Consider the following 12,960-nt stretch of genomic DNA (forward strand, 5'->3'; position numbering starts at 1 on the left):
GTCAAGATGATACAAAATTATAAAATTTACAAGCAAAACCAAGAAGGTGCTTTCAGAACCGTGCCACTACTATGTCGACGGAGGAGCCACTAGTGGAGTTACACTAGAGAGATGACATGGCGGCTTTCTTCATCACCATGCCACCTGTCGAGTGTAAGTCTATGGAACCACTAAAAACTTTTACCGTCACTGTCTTCGTGATCAACTCAGAGGTGTCATCACCAGCTCTTTCAGAACCAGGGCCTTTTTTTGGATTTTTTTAAATTTTTTTACAAAATTTCCAAAAAAAATTGCCAAAAATTTCCTAAAACTGCGAACGTCCAAAAACCGAATTTTTCCATCATTTCGAACTGTTTTGCCAACTCCTGAATTCAGTCTTGCGATTTAGCTGACTCTAAATTATTTTATTTGATTCCTGGCACTATCAGCTTTCAAGTGAAGTCGAGCATGATTAATTAATAAGATGAGAGCGTCAATAATCAAACAAAATCATTGGGAGCCGGCTAAAACACAAGGCTGAGCTCAGGAGTTGCCAAACAAGTTCGAAATGATGGAAAAATTCGGTTTGTGGATGTTCGCAGTTTTTGGAAATTTTTGGCAATTTTTTGGAAATTTTGGAAAAAATTTCAAAAAAAAATTCCAAAAATAGGCCCTGTTCAGAACTAAGGAGTAAACATAGCTCAAAAATTGACTATCTTCTAGTGTGTAATTGTTATTTATGAAACAAGAGCCGTATGAAGTTATTTTATCGCACTTGATGTCAACCCGAGGCGAAGGCGATGTTGATAATTCGTCGTGTGCGATGAAATACCATCATACGGTTTGTGTTTCAAACAGAGCGATTCTTTTGACAAACAACCCACCGAAATTGGTATTCGACCCTAGAAGCCAAAACCACTTTCAAAAAAATTCTTTGAAGGTTGTGTGGCTAGTGTGAGGTGACCAAAAACCGGAAACATGCACTTTTCTTACAGAAATTGATCCAGTTACATGAGCGGCACAAGGTCGCGTGGGGTGTCCTTAGAAAGATAATTGCAATAACTTTCGGGGAAAATAGGTCTTATGGAGGTTTGGAGGAATCTACGAGGAAATATGAGAAGTTGAAATGTTTAAGTGCTCATATTTCATCGTAGATGCTACCAAACTTACATAAGACTCTACTTATGCCCTGAAACAACGTAAAATTTATCTTATTGAAAGTTTTCACATTCAGAGAATGGTAAAGGAAATCCAATTCAAAACTTCGTTCTCTCTGGAATGTCGCTGCCTGAATGAATACAAACTTGACAAAACAAAATGTTTTTAAGCAGCGTAGCGTAAGTGTCAATTATCTTTACGTCAAGTTCTTTCATTCGGTCCTGCACACTATTTTGAGTTGAAATTTTCTTTTTTGTTGAACGAAAATTACAAAATTTAATTAGAAATTAATTTTGATTTGTTGTTTCCGTTCCGTAAGAACATGTGCAAGATAAAGGTGACCCAAAAATTTCTAAGCTACTCTCCCTAGGCTTCCTTCAATGTTCGTAAAAATTTCTTTGTGTTCGATGTTTATTTTTAGAAAAAAAAGAAGAAAATTTCCTTTCAGTTGTGTCGTGTTACACTTGAACTGTCCGGTAACCTCGGTTATGATTTTCCATTTTCAGACTATGGCGTCAACAAACAAATCCTATGCAAATCGCTACTTACAGATATTGCGAACTGTGTCGGATATTATCTTGTCAAAACGACCGCAAAAGTTAATACCCTTCTATTGGCTGCTCAAGCTCGTAAAGACATACTGTGCCGGCATGGAGCCAAATTTCCGATTACTTCCGATACCAAAACGGTTCTACGAATTTGTGATTAAAAATGAGTTTTTCAAATCCGACCACTACCTGGCCGTATCCGATGATGTCTTCCACAAATTTGTTGGTTGCAAGGACTTGAACTGGGTGAACTTGAATTTCGGTAATGGTCAACGAAGTGCATCGTTCGAAATGGAAAATGATGCGCAGATCGTGTCCACCATTCTAAACAAACCCAAATGTTCGGTGCTCGTGCCGGTCGTACAAATAGTCAGCAAGCAATGTCAACCGAATTGTGTGTTCGTCAGCGAAAATTGTTTCCAGAACTTTGTGGCCAAGTATCGCCTGAAGGACGAACCAATTTACGTTTCAATCGGAGAACTTCAGAATGCACAAAGTATCTGCCAACTAGCCACAAGAGCCACAATATTCATCATCAATAATCCGCACGACATATCCAACGATGTGATTGACGAAATTCTTGGATGTTACTTCCAAAGTCCTCGGATTCTCTACCGCAATCATACATACGAAATTATCGTCGACGACACGCTGCTGGGCACAGCCGTATACGCCAAATATTTTCACATTTTTTCGAATTTGAAAAAGATCTTCTTCCGCTGCGTTCATCTCGAATCGAAGGACAATCCATTCGAGATCATGGCGGTGGTGGTGAAGGGATTGACTAGCGTACATCAAACGACCAGCATCAATTATATCGTACCGAAGCAAACGTTACATGATCTGTGCATCATAGACACATGTCCGAACGGATTACGAAAATATTTCAACAATTTGCAGTCATCGATTCGACCGTTTATTGACACAACTGGTAACAAGGCCGACTCATTGTCGTCACAGAATGTTTTCCCAGTGTTTTTGGTGCATGGCGACCGGGGAAGTGGAAAGAATACCGTCGTCACAGCTGTTGTTCAAACTTTTGGTATTCAGACGTTTGGTGTTGATTGTGCCGATGTTGTGTCGCAAATACCCGCACAAACCGAAGCTAAACTTAAGTTGGTGCTGAGTAAGGCAAATGTTTGCGAACCTTTGGTCATTTGTCTGCACAATTTTGAGGTAAATGTTGACCTCAGTTGAACGTTACGGGTCGTGTTGAAACAATTGATTTTTCAGATATTTGGCGTGGACAACGAAGGACATGAAGATCTTCGATTAATAACAGCATTTCAGAACGAACTTCACAATCTGTTCGCCAAGGAACGACAGTTCCCAGTCATTCTGATCGCTATAAGCAGCACTAACGAGCCCAAACCAATAATCCAACGACTGTTCCTGGAGACGATAAAATTCATTCCGCCCGAGCAAAATGAACGCTACGAAATTCTGAAATGGTTGCATCTGAAGGAGTCCACGGCCGAGCAAATATTCGAACAGAAAATTGAGAATATTCCGCTGTGCGACGTCAATCAATCGGACAAATATTTCAAAAGATTCATCAACGACGATCTGCAGAACACGTTGCACACGGTGGCGAACAAAACTCAAGGTTTTCTGTACGGAGACTTGATTCTCCTGTACCAGAACACTGTCAGACAATCGAAATTGCAACAATCCACCAGTCTGACCATGCAACACTTCGAGATAAATCTGGCCCGAATGCAAGCGGATTTCTCCGATAGCCTTGGCTACAGTCCGAAGGTGCCGAAAGTTTTATGGTCAGACATTGGTGGTTTGGCCAAATTGAAAGACGAAATACAGAGCAGCATCGGTCTACCGTTGAAGCATATGCATTTGATGGGGAAAAATATGCGAAGGTCTGGCATCCTATTGTACGGACCACCGGGTACAGGGAAAACACTTGTAGCAAAAGCTGTCGCCACCGAATGTAATTTGAGTTTCCTGTCCGTGCAAGGACCAGAACTGCTCAATATGTATGTCGGGCAGAGTGAGCAAAATGTTCGAGAAGGTATAAAATACAGAAATACTTCAACAGAATGAGCATCCAATCATACCGTACCTTCATTTCCAGTTTTCGCCAGAGCCCGATCAGCCGCACCTTGTGTCGTATTTCTAGACGAATTAGATTCGCTAGCACCGAATCGTGGAATGGCTGGTGATTCTGGTGGCGTTATGGACCGTGTAGTAAGTCAACTGTTGGCTGAAATGGATGGAATGACGACAGGTTTGTTGAACAATTTATCACTTTTGATCAATATAATCATAATGAAAGTGCCCGCACAGACGACGAACCGCAAAAGCAAATTTTCATTTTGGCCGCAACGAATCGACCTGACCTAATAGATCCAGCCCTGTTACGTCCTGGTCGCTTTGACAAGCTGCTGTTCGTGGGACCATGCACAACACCTGATGATAAAATTGCAGTATTAACGGCGCAGCTAAAAAGGTTCGTGTGGGTGAACTAAGTCGAAAAATGATCGACAAATCTCAATTTTCATCAGATTTACACTTGCCGAACAATTGACCATCAAGTCCATTGCTGAATTGTTGAAGCAAGACATGACCGGTGCTGATCTGTATTCAATTTGCTCAAATGCCTGGCTGTCAGCCGTCAGACGTGTTATCACACAACATAAGACTGGTAAGTGTTTTAACGGCTAGGCTAAATATTTTACGGGTTTATTAGTTAAAGGGACGCAGGGTATAACTGAGGTGATATTGAACTACTTCAAACGTACGTAAACCTCCAAAGCTACTGTGCCGATAACGTTTGAGTGACACAAATCATTCGGTTCTTTCAAAGTTTATTTTTGACAGATTCCCAACCAAAACAAAACGGCAGCAGACCTAAACACGAAAAACGATTGCGAAAATCTAAGAAAAATGGTAAAGGGTGGGAAATGTAGTGCTTTCGGTTTTGTGGTTCCATTTCCCTTGCATGTACTTCTTGTACGGTTTCGTATAAAAAGCAAAACTGTCAGTAAAATGGCTGAAGTCAACCGTCCAAGACAGATAATTGTTCCCCTGATTGAAGTTCATTTTCCTCCTTTTAGTAATGAAAAGAATCCACTTTCGTGCCTTGCCATGAAAAACCATTTTTTTACCTGCACGTTTCGCCTTACCTATCGAGAAAATGAGTCCTAATACACAATCATTCCCACACTTGCACACCGGGCTTTGATGAACCCCCCTTTAAGTTCATACCAATTTAATTCCAAAATTAAGGGAATCGACTAGCATCATTTAAGCCGATCCAATTTTCAGATAAATCGAATCAACCAACGTTAATGCCGGAAAATATTGTCGTTAATATCGATGACTTCAAGCAAGCCGCCACCAATTTCATACCATCAATTAGTAAAACGGATTTAGAATATTTCAACAAATTAAAGTCCAACTTTAGTCCAACGAATTAGTTATCGGATATGAACGTTTGACAGGTAATTGAGTATCCCTGTGAAGAGTCTAGAAGTGTGTGTACAAAGTGAGACGAACCGGCCAATCCGGCATGTGACTGGAAATTATTTTTATAAGAACAAATGTGCATCAGCAGAAAAGGAGACTGTGCCAAAGAAAATCCTTTTAGGGGATGGGGTTGATATTAGATAGATAGATTGGTTTTTAATGAAGTGTTGCAGTTCGAGTTTTTAAGGCATTTTGTTTAGAGGATTCATCGTGATTTTGTTCTCTTTTTAAATTAAATGATCACTGTCTTCACGGCGTTTCTGGTGATTTATGCGACTTCCAGAGTCCCTGTTTTCTTTCGTTTAATTGAAATTAATTTCGGGCCAAACCTTGGACCATTTCGGTAGAAACAAATCGTTGCTTTAAGTTCCGTTGCAACAACACAGTTCCTTTAGGCTTATTCGTCCAGTACATTAAATTCACTTTTATTTGTGATTTAGACGAGTAAATCAAAAGTTTACCAGAGACACAAACCAGTGTTCAATTTTTCATAGATCCGAAGCACAACTGTTCGTCTTAAGTTTCTTGTGAATGATCGAAAAGTGAGAACTTTGAATCTAATTTAACAGATTCTCCCTTTACTATACGTCGAAATTTCCACTGGTTTAAATCTTCCCTAAAATGTCCTGGTTTTTTTTTCGTGGAAAATAGAACAAAACACAAAATCTTGAGTAATTATTTACGTCGTTCCCTTTCATTTTTAAAAAAACCTGTTACACACGACATTGTTATAAACAGTATAACTATCGATTTTGCTACTTCTTTTGATCAACGCATTTTTTACAGACCAATTCAAAATCTTTTACTTCATTGGCTTTAACATTACATCGGCCTGTGTTATAAGCTTTTTGATTGAGCTAACAACCCTCCTTTTGTCGTCGTTGATGTAAGCATATGTAAGCAGTAAAACAGATGTAAGCACAGTCCGTACAATGTTTAAACTTGTGGTAGTTTTTTCAGTATATTTAACCTTTTCAATCGTCAGTATTCTTCTACCGAAATTGAACGGTTTTGGTTCCGTTTTCCGCTTACTTTTCATCAATGCCAAAGACTGAACGAAGAGCTTTATTCATTAGACCTATGGCTATGGTACAGGGTCTAATTTTAGCGAAATATTTCACGAAGTTACTAAGACTTAATGTTATGGTCTTCGGATCACTAAAATTTACACAAAGACTAGAATTTTCGACTTTAAGTCCTGTTTTCATCGTGTTGATCTGAGGCTAGGTCGATGCGAAAGTTGACCATTACATAGCAGTTTGCCAACTGCGAAAATGGCCCGTCATTACATGAAGAATATTTTCGGTTTATTTTACGTTATTTCCTTTGTGATAATCAATTTTCGCATGCGCCAGGCAATAAACAAGAATACATTAGATGCTGCTACGTAATTCATTAATTCGGAAACAGCTTTGTCATACTCGCAAACTCTATCATGACACAGGATTGGGTAACTGTATTTTGACAAGTGTAGCTGTTTATAGGTTGTAGCGTTTTGCAGTCTTTTTTTATTTTTTTAAGGCCTGCGAGTAGGCTCGATGCAGAATGGTCCACCGTCCACTGATCACAAAAAAAAATAATAAAAAAAAAGTTCGAAGCTCCCATGCGCACCTCTGAAAACCGACTTGTTCACGCCAACAAATCTAAGAACAATTTGGAACCGCTTTTTGCATAAATTCTGTGAAAAATGAAAAAAATTTGGTTTTTCTCGTACCATTTTCAACACATTGGAAGGTCAATGAATCTGCAACCCGGTGAAACTTTACGTCGAGACTATATTCGTTTGAAAGATCTTGAAATTCCCTTTAAAATGAGCTACGACACGACTATTTTGCTTCCCAGTCACAGATTTTAGAAAGCTTTAACTCCAAAAAATTTCTGGAAAAGTCATGGTCGGGAACACTTTTTGTAATTTTTCATCGGTGACTCGATTTTTTTTTTTAATTTTTAAGTATGCCAAATTGAAGCCACAGTCTCTACGAGTAGTTATCATATACACTTAACAAATTTGTTTCAACACAGGCGGTAGAACAGAACTGCTCTCACTATGGCTCTGTGACCAAAAAGTCGTTTTTTTTTTATTTTCGTGATCAGTGGACCATTCTGCATCGAGCCTACCCGCAGGCCTTAAAAACACCCTACTGTTTAATGCGAGCCGAGAGTTTGCTTTTATCGTTTTACAATTGTGACCTCATTAAATGAATTACTTTCGCAGCGTCTCATGTAATCTATTATTACATGTTGAAGTCTTCGAACGAAGTAATTGATACTCGAAAAGTATGTACAGTAACGGGTTCCAAAGGAAGTGAAGACAGTGAATCAATTTTTACATAATTTGTGTCTTACAGTCTTACCAATAGAATGGGAATGATATGCATTTCAGGTGCAAAACATGCTTAATTGAAGGCCTCATCGATGCCTATTTTTTGTTATTTTTGTTAAAATTTGTGGGTTTTTTTAGATTTAAATAAAAGTCAATGGTACATGTTACAAATTAAAAGTTTTTTTCTTCTTTTTATTTAATCGACTTCCAGTCAATACATATATGTCATGGCTGTGCACCTAGTAAGTATATAATACGTAAAAAAAAAACTTATTCCTAACGAAAATACTAGCAGTGTAACTTATCAATATTGAGAAAACATCACAGATTCTGAGCTCTCTTTCTATCTTACGAATTTTCTAAATAAATTATTTTAAATAAAATGAAAAATAAATTAAGTTGCGATTCAGCTAAGCAATTGATGACATTCACATTCATACAAATAAACTCAACTAAAATGTGGATGTTTTCATTTGCGATGCTTTTCACAATAAACGGATGAGATGAGATTCGATGAAAAAATATAATATTTTGATGGATTAAATAAATAGAATGCACCATGTGGGGAGGGCGAAACAGCTTTTTATGAAATTTTTCTGGATTTCTGAATGTTAATGGTTCGAGAGAAAAACTCAATTTTTCAGAAAACAGTTCAGAAGAAAAAATTTTGAAAAAAAAGAAATAAAAGATTGAGAGTCTCGTTAACCCTTGGAACCATTAATAAAAGTGCAATCAAAGAGGTCAAGAAGTTGTTCTTTGTATTCCTTTCTGATTACGCTTCAAATGTTGAACCGGTCAAAAAAACGTTTTCTGTCGGCTGAACAAGCTTTACAGTCAATTACATAACAATGAATGAACAATGGAAAAGTCACGTTATCCTGTCGATTTTGTTGATCCGACACAAAGCCGATGTCAAAAAACCCTATGAAAATTAGACTTTTTATGTTCATCACGAGTTACGAAATAGTAGGTTACATTGGATGCTGCGAAACTAATTCATTACAAGAGACTAAAATTTTGTGATGAGATCAAACTACCTCGTGTGTTTTTGAGCTATAACTGTCATTTCGACAGGTGCAGCGTTTTTATATCCGAGCCGAAGGCGAGGTATAGAACTACACTTGTCGCAAAAGAGAAGCTTGTTGCTCGAAAATACACGAGGGAGTTTGTGAGTATCTCAAAGTTGTTTCCAATGTAATGAAGCACGCAGCATCCAATGTATTCTGGTTTATTGCGTGCCTAATGCGAAAGTTGATTTCCACATAGGAAAATGAAAAAAAAAATTAACAGAAAATAGTCCACTTGTAATGGATCATTTCCGCAGGCGGTAAATTGATATGTAATAGTCAACTTTCGCATGCGGCAAGTAGTAAAGTATTTTACACGCTGATAGCCTCGGAAGTAGTTCTTTAAACATGAAAATTAAAATTTTCGAAGCATCATCTTACAAACGACCATGCATACATTTTCAACATTTTCAACGTTTACACTCCGACTTTATAAGTAATTTCGCTGTTTTCTTCCTAAATTATTTTAATTATTGTGGCTATAGGAATCCACTTATCTACTTACTTACGACCTTAATACTGAAATGTGTAATTACTATTTAATTTAACGTGGCACATCTGGCCATTTCTTGCAAGTGGACTCAGCGAGCATTCAATTTTTCTATCATTTTTGTCCATTTTATCGATATTTTCGCCACTTTCCTTACACAATTTACCTAACTAAATCAAGCCCGCCCATTGACAACTTCATTCCGACGAAATAATAGCAGCTAGAGGAAGGTGTAGATATATAATCTACCAAGTACCGGCGCTCCAATTGATTTATGTTAACGTTATTGACCAAAATAAATGTACGCCTCACACCAGTCTTTCACACCTTCTTCATTCGAACAGCACATTGGGAATACGGTTCGTGATTTTGTTTCTTTCGCACAACGCTGGCACAGATCCATCGTTGTCGGATCGTCGAAACACTTTCGGATCTGGCTCTCTGATTCTGTTGCATTGATTTCTTCCGTTTCGGGTGTTGTGGTTGTCGTTGTGTGCAGATGTTTGTGACCGTGACGATGACGTCTTTCCGGTCGACATTGGCATGTGTTTATGCTCAGCATGCACAACAGTATGAATATGCAAAATATTGTCACAAATTTGACCTGGAAAAAGACAAAATGAAATTAGAATTGGAGTTGTGCAATTTGATCAAGCAAATTTTTTGCTTTCTCACTAAACAAATTAATCTTTGGCCACTTTAGTCATACATTCAACATTCAACCATGTAGGTGAGCTGCTTGTTAAGGTTGTAAAATATTTGATAACGCGAATCTTATCTGATCATATTTGCATTAGTCACTCTGCACATCATTCTTAGAAATTTGATTCAGTTCGTCCTTCTAACAAATTGTGTAACGACACGGCCTATGAATTTCTCTTCGGTGTCAGAGTACTCTTCAAAGTATTCTTTTTAAACAAAAGGAATTGATCCAACAAAAAAATCCCCAATTTTTTCCCTCAACAAAAATATTCCAACAAATTCCATCCACTAATTGGTAATGTTGTGCAATTCCATCTTATCTTAGCGACACATAAAAAATCAAACACTTCCCATAAAAGATTAAACGATCATAAACTGGCCACATATTGTTCATCACACTCGAACATCACACATCACCCAGATAAACTATTGAGTAATTCAAGTGGCTGTTAAGTTTAACAACCAAAACCGTATATACCTTTCAAATTGATAAGATCACAATATACACACATTGGATGATTAATTGGAAATCGTGTAATGGTGCACGTACGAGAGTCGAGATGAGAGAATTATGTTCATTGATGTAAATGGTCGCAATATACTTGCGATAGATTCAGTTGGAGTATTGCTTTCTGCAAATCATCGTGCAAAGTCTTTGAGTGAGAATGCATAGTAAAGTGCATCGAAAGTTATATCCTTGATTAAATAGTAACAGATGCACAACTGTTGCTCCATTAACAGATTGAAAAGTGTAAGAAATTGCATTTTATCGAAACGATGATAAATTAAATCAAACAGAACGCATGTGATTGACTTATCTGAACGGAATGTGATTCCTGCATAATTTAAAATAATAATCGACAAATCGTTAAAAAGCTTAACCAGAAATCATTTTCATTTTTCATCGAAAATTAAAGGTCTGTTCAAGTAAATTTCGTTCGCGTTATCACCAGTCGTAGCTTTATTTACACACAGGTCGTCATCGGGACACACATTTTACGCAACACTGTATCATGAGTGATACATTGTTACAAGTTTTATACACATTATATATGGCATTGGCTTGTACGTTCGTGTTCATGAATGAATTTCGGATGGTTTAAATAAAAAATTTATTTCATCAGAAATTGTAAATCGGTCGATTTCATGTTCAGAATTTTTTTTTCATTTTTTTTTTTAATTTTTTGTTTCGAATGTCTCCGTCAAACTTTTTATCTAATCAAAAATGTTGGCAGTTGTTATTATTCAATTAGCGGGCTGTTAAACTACGGTCCACGTTCAATGAACATTTTATCCGAACTTCTTGTATCCAGATTCGGTTAGTTTTTCGCTTTTGTTCAGTCCAATAATATCAGGATAGAAGAGGTTTTTTAATTGGATTACTTGGTCGGATTGAAACACTATCCATTTAACATTCAACATTCAAAATCAAGTTCAAAGTTTGTGTGATGAAAAGTGAATTTATAAGATCAGTCACCACGGTTCCATTTTTACAAAACTATTAAAACGAATCATCACTCTCACATAAACGTGTATACAATTATGCAACTAGAATAGAACTTACTTTCAGTATATTACTGATGATTGAATTCATCTTAAAGATTTGCTCGCTATATAATCAAAAAACGATTCTCTTCAGAAAATGTTAAACTCTTCACTTTATATCTCCCTTTCGTCCGCACTTTCTTCACGAAATAATTCCAATTTTACTATATACTCTTAAAGCTTCGATCGCACAACTCACTTCTTGTAAAAAATTTTCTCTTTCGCTATACTAAGCGAATAATGAATGAATTGAATGACAAAATTGTTCTGTCTGTTTTATCGTTTGTAGCCCCGATTTATACCTTTAACATACAGTGGAGAGAGTGGAAGAAGAAACAAAACGAAAAATCGTCGTTAAATAGATGAAAAATGAAGCAAAAAACTTTTTTTTTGTACAAACGAAAATGATTTAATGAAAGACACGGTTACAATATTATACATGCATGCGTGTGAAATGTAGGCGTCCCTATCTATTTCCATCCTGGCATTCCAGATGAAGATAAAAAAAAAATTTGGGAATCAGCCCATCGTATGAATCAGTGTTATTATAGCCCCACCTAAAAATAATCTAAAAATTTGAGTGTGTGTGGTCATAACGTGATTTTCCTTCGATTTTATTGGCTTGTGATAAGATACATCTTGAACATGCTACATTTGATTAACATTTGATGGTTTGATGAAGCGGAATATTTCGCCAAAATGTAAGACATTTGCACTTCATTAACGCTTCAGTTGAGTGACCCCCTCTCAAAGTCGAATTTTACACTTAGACATTTGACTTTAAGATGAAAATGATTCACATTAGCAAAAAGCAGAATTAACATTTAAATTTAAAAAGGCATTCGTTTTGCTATATAATGTGACTACTCAATAAATTGATTACGGTTTTGGACTTTAGTCTCATCTCATTATCGCACTGAACTCATGGGTTGTGTGACGTTGTCTGAAAAATTTTTAAATTTTAAATTGGAGCACGTGAAATTGTTTAAACAATTTGCCAGTGGCCGAATGGAATGCATTTAATTTTATGCTAACGAATGTAGCAATTAAAATTTATCAGAAAAATTAGAGCACTTTGATGACAACAAACTTTATATAATATTGTGCAGTCGACAGCGTTGAAAATCGGCGGTCATTAGATAACCGAATTTGACCTTAAACTTTATTTTTAAAAAAATGAAAATGAACTGACACAAATGATGAGATCATTACGAGAAGCATTTTTGTTTAATCTCGATCAGAAGAAAATGAAAAACGTTTTTATACCTGTCACATACGGCTATTCGTCTGTTAGCGATAACGATGACAAAAATAATGACAAGCTCTGGTTGATATAGTCCTTTATACAGAAAAATGCATGTTAAAAAAATTGAAGTACAAGATTTCAAATCAACAGATTAAAAGTACTTTGAACGATGGAAGTAATAGACCCGATAGTAATACTGGTTATATGCTTGCCGTCTCTAACAGGTTAACTGAGACGAACGTTAGCAATCAATTAAAAGTATCAACGGAAAAATGGGACACTCTTTCAATTTAATTACGCGGTTTATCCTCTGCTTTTCAAAAACAAAACTCACCGACAAAAATAGAGTTACGAAACGGTGCAACGATTGCGTCAAACGTTTCTCTAATATAACCATTATGTTATAACTAAACTAGTCA

The 12,960-nt window shown here is 36.7% G+C and overlaps 2 protein-coding genes across 5 annotated transcripts; one reads left to right on the plus strand and one right to left on the minus strand.

The window, feature by feature from the left end:
- The first annotated feature begins 1,333 nt into the window (after window positions 1–1,333).
- LOC119082845 (peroxisome assembly factor 2) lies at window positions 1,334–5,454 on the plus strand. Of its 4 annotated transcripts, none has more exons than XM_037192508.1 (8): window positions 1,334–1,474; window positions 1,644–2,861; window positions 2,919–3,711; window positions 3,775–3,927; window positions 3,987–4,149; window positions 4,205–4,344; window positions 4,521–4,589; window positions 4,968–5,454. In XM_037192508.1, exons 1-8 carry the CDS (start codon window positions 1,460–1,462, stop codon window positions 5,117–5,119), a joined length of 2,703 nt encoding a protein of 900 aa, XP_037048403.1. In that variant the 5' UTR covers window positions 1,334–1,459; the 3' UTR covers window positions 5,120–5,454. The 4 variants fall into 4 exon arrangements, with proteins under 4 accessions (XP_037048403.1, XP_037048405.1, XP_037048404.1 ...); XM_037192509.1 differs by having other exon boundaries at window positions 1,338–1,519; XM_037192510.1 differs by lacking the exon at window positions 4,521–4,589.
- Window positions 5,455–9,201: 3,747 nt separating this feature from the next.
- On the minus strand, window positions 9,202–11,558 carry LOC119082847. The gene is made up of 2 exons (XM_037192513.1): window positions 11,315–11,558; window positions 9,202–9,652 (listed from the first exon to the last, which is right to left on the minus strand). The coding sequence occupies exons 1-2, from the start codon at window positions 11,342–11,344 to the stop codon at window positions 9,332–9,334; spliced, it is 351 nt and encodes a 116-aa protein (XP_037048408.1). The 5' UTR covers window positions 11,345–11,558; the 3' UTR covers window positions 9,202–9,331.
- Window positions 11,559–12,960: the final 1,402 nt, after the last annotated feature.

Source organism: Bradysia coprophila, unplaced genomic scaffold (assembly GCF_014529535.1).
Source record: "Bradysia coprophila strain Holo2 unplaced genomic scaffold, BU_Bcop_v1 contig_494, whole genome shotgun sequence".
Taxonomy (NCBI): Eukaryota; Metazoa; Arthropoda; class Insecta; order Diptera; family Sciaridae; genus Bradysia; species Bradysia coprophila.